Source organism: Amblyomma mixtum, chromosome 4 (assembly GCF_055824585.1).
Source record: "Amblyomma mixtum isolate Tamu chromosome 4, ASM5582458v1, whole genome shotgun sequence".
In the NCBI taxonomy this organism is placed as follows: Eukaryota; Metazoa; Arthropoda; class Arachnida; order Ixodida; family Ixodidae; genus Amblyomma; species Amblyomma mixtum.
Genome location: NC_143015.1, coordinates 101,901,621 through 101,904,737, shown reverse-complemented (window position 1 = coordinate 101,904,737; position 3,117 = coordinate 101,901,621). Strand labels below are relative to the sequence as shown.

Here is a 3,117-nt window from a genome sequence, read left to right as displayed (position 1 = left end):
CCAGGTGGTCGAAATTTCCGGAGCCCTCCACTACGGCGTCTCTCATAGCCTTAGTCGCTTTGGGACGTTAAACCCCATAAACCAAACCAAACCGAAGCTAAATGCAAGTACTACATTAAGGAGAAGTAGGGCTCAGCTATTGTCTGAGAGTTAACAAAAGTTCGACTCTGTCAATATAGGGCGGCCAGTTGGCGTCGCCACGGATCATCACGCGTTCTGCTGGCTGTCACCTCTTAAAAGACCCGTCCGGTCGCCACTCCGTGTGGCCTCTCAGCATTCAGAAGTTTGAAATTCGCGTAATCTACCAGTTTGGTCGCAAGCACATGGAAGCCAGTTCACATGCAAGCCGATGCAAACATATGGACGCCATGGTTGCCAAGGACTTCGTGGCAACTTGATGAAAGTTACGGCATGCAGGGGCGCCTCATCGAATCCTTATATGCAGCTCTGTGGACATGAGAAGGGATCTATGTGTCCAGCTTCACATAAGTAAATCTGTCGGAAGGACAGTTTGTCGCCGCTGTACCCGTCCACGGTAGCCTTTGAAAAGCAGTCAATAGCGCCAAACAATGTCGCCTCGCTCACTTGTGCGGCCACTGAAAACCGGGAACAGAGTACAGTGAGACGATAGTGTTGATTAAATAAAAAGCAGCGTCTACTTAAGATAAAGAACCAAAGGTTATATTGGTATGTACAGCTTAAGAACCAGATGTCGCCGCACGCCGATGATAGATAACGGCAATCCTTCATCTCAGCGCGGGACCTATGGCACCGGCTGATGCCATTCCGGCTACGCCTGTGACTGTCGACTTTCAAGTTGGCAGCGTGGAAAATGGAGAGCTCTGGCAACCTTACTACACTATGGCTCCATCGTACAAGTCCTGCGCATCGTCCACGACATCACCTTTCTACCTGGATAAAAACGGACTGCAGCGGCCTGCGCCTTTCAGTGGGCGTGGGAACAGCGTCATCATGAGGCTGCTTCACGGCATGCGTTTCTTCATGCAGATAACGGCAATCCTTCATCTCAGCGCGGGACCTATGGCACCGGCTGATGCCATTCCGGCTACGCCTGTGACTGTCGACTTTCAAGTTGGCAGCGTGGAAAATGGAGAGCTCTGGCAACCTTACTACACTATGGCTCCATCGTACAAGTCCTGCGCATCGTCCACGACATCACCTTTCTACCTGGATAAAAACGGACTGCAGCGGCCTGCGCCTTTCAGTGGGCGTGGGAACAGCGTCATCATGAGGCTGCTTCACGGCATGCGTTTCTTCATGCAGATAACGGCAATCCTTCATCTCAGCGCGGGACCTATGGCACCGGCTGATGCCATTCCGGCTACGCCTGTGACTGTCGACTTTCAAGTTGGCAGCGTGGAAAATGGAGAGCTCTGGCAACCTTACTACACTATGGCTCCATCGTACAAGTCCTGCGCATCGTCCACGACATCACCTTTCTACCTGGATAAAAACGGACTGCAGCGGCCTGCGCCTTTCAGTGGGCGTGGGAACAGCGTCATCATGAGGCTGCTTCACGGCATGCGTTTCTTCATGCAGGTTGGTAATAACTATTCCATGTTTGCTAAGAAATCGAACAATATGTGCCTGCTCCTGTTCCCACGCCCGGGAGTGCTGCTGATTTTGCTCGTCCAGTGCTTCGATGTTTCTAGTCAACTGCTTTTGTTGTCGGGGGACGTTGAGCTTCACCCTGGCCCTGGGTCGGGCTCTGGCGCTGTCACACGGTCCAAAGACAGCGCTATTGATAATTCCCTGCAGAAACAGCTCAACGACATGTTGACTCTGTTAGAAGGTGTTAATTCAAGGACCGCTAAAATGGAGTTTGAGCAATCACACCTAATAGCCTCTATTAATGAAATGAAACTAAATCAGGAATCTATGATTAGGAATATTGCCGATATTGACGCGAGACTGTCGGCGGTGGAATCTAAATCATCCGCCAGTGATGCGGCTCACGGGGAATTGCGGATTTTGCGTGAGCTAGCCGATCAGCTTGTCAGTGAAAATAGCAAGTTACGTCTTGGACAGGCAGAGCTGGAAGACCGGCAGCGCAGGGAAAATCTTCTGTTCTTCGGAGTACCCGACAGTTTGTCCGAAACGTGGGATGAAACGGAAGAAAAGTTATTGAACCTTGTTTCAGGCTGCTTTGATCCTGTTCTTACGAATGACATGTTAGAACGAGCACACAGGATTGGTGTGTTCTCAGACGAAAAGAATCGTCCGATTGTTGTGAAGTTCCGGTCTTTCAAAACAAAACAACAAATCATAGTGCAGTCTTCTAAACTTAAAGATAAAAAAGTCACTGTAAGTGAAGATTATTCTTTGCAGACACGTGTCGCTAGAAAGAATCTTGTGCAGTTCGCAAAGGATGCTGACTTTAAGTATAAGCTGCGGTATAACAAACTGTATTCTAACAACAAATGCTACGGCTATGACCCTATTCACAATAGCGTTTTCGAGCTAGCTGGCCCACCGGGATCTTTAGTGGCCCCTTGTCGCGCTGCTTCTGGCTCGCCACACGCTTCGCCATAGAGGTGCGGGAGGGGCAGTGGATGGGCGACTGGAGATAAGACAGCACTATCAATTCTTTTCACAAACATAAGAAGCTTAATACCAAAGCGGGAAGATCTAAACTCTGTCATCGACTCATGTGATGCCGATGTTGTATTGTTAACAGAAAAGTGGCTCTCTGCAAAGATAGAGAGCAAGGAACTGTTTGATTGCAAGAAGCGCTACAATGTTTAGCGTTCTGATAGAGGTGACAGAAGTGGAGGAGGTGTTTTAATAGCCATCGCCGATAATATTGTGTCTTCACCTATTAGTCTTTCTAGCACTTTAGAGTTGGTTTGGGTTGAACTTCGTGTTCATTTCAGGAAACTGATTCTGGGCATATGCTACCATCCCCCGTCTTCGTGTGCAACTTTCGTTGAAGATTTGCATGATGCTCTTAACATGATCTCAGTACGTTATCCGGGTGCGGCAATCCTTCTTGCTGGTGACTTCAATTATCCCAGTATCGTGTGGGATAATACATCGCCGTATCCTCGTCCCTTTTCTACCGAATGCAATAACTTTTTGCGAACCTGTTTGGACTTC

The 3,117-nt window shown here is 48.8% G+C and overlaps 1 protein-coding gene across 1 annotated transcript; it reads left to right on the top strand.

Moving 5' to 3' along the window:
* The first annotated feature begins 791 nt into the window (after positions 1-791).
* Positions 792-2,553, top strand: LOC149347626 (uncharacterized). The gene has a single exon (XM_089587217.1). The coding sequence runs from the start codon at positions 862-864 to the stop codon at positions 2,551-2,553; it is 1,692 nt and encodes a 563-aa protein (XP_089443343.1). The 5' UTR covers positions 792-861.
* The last annotated feature ends 564 nt before the right edge of the window (positions 2,554-3,117 follow it).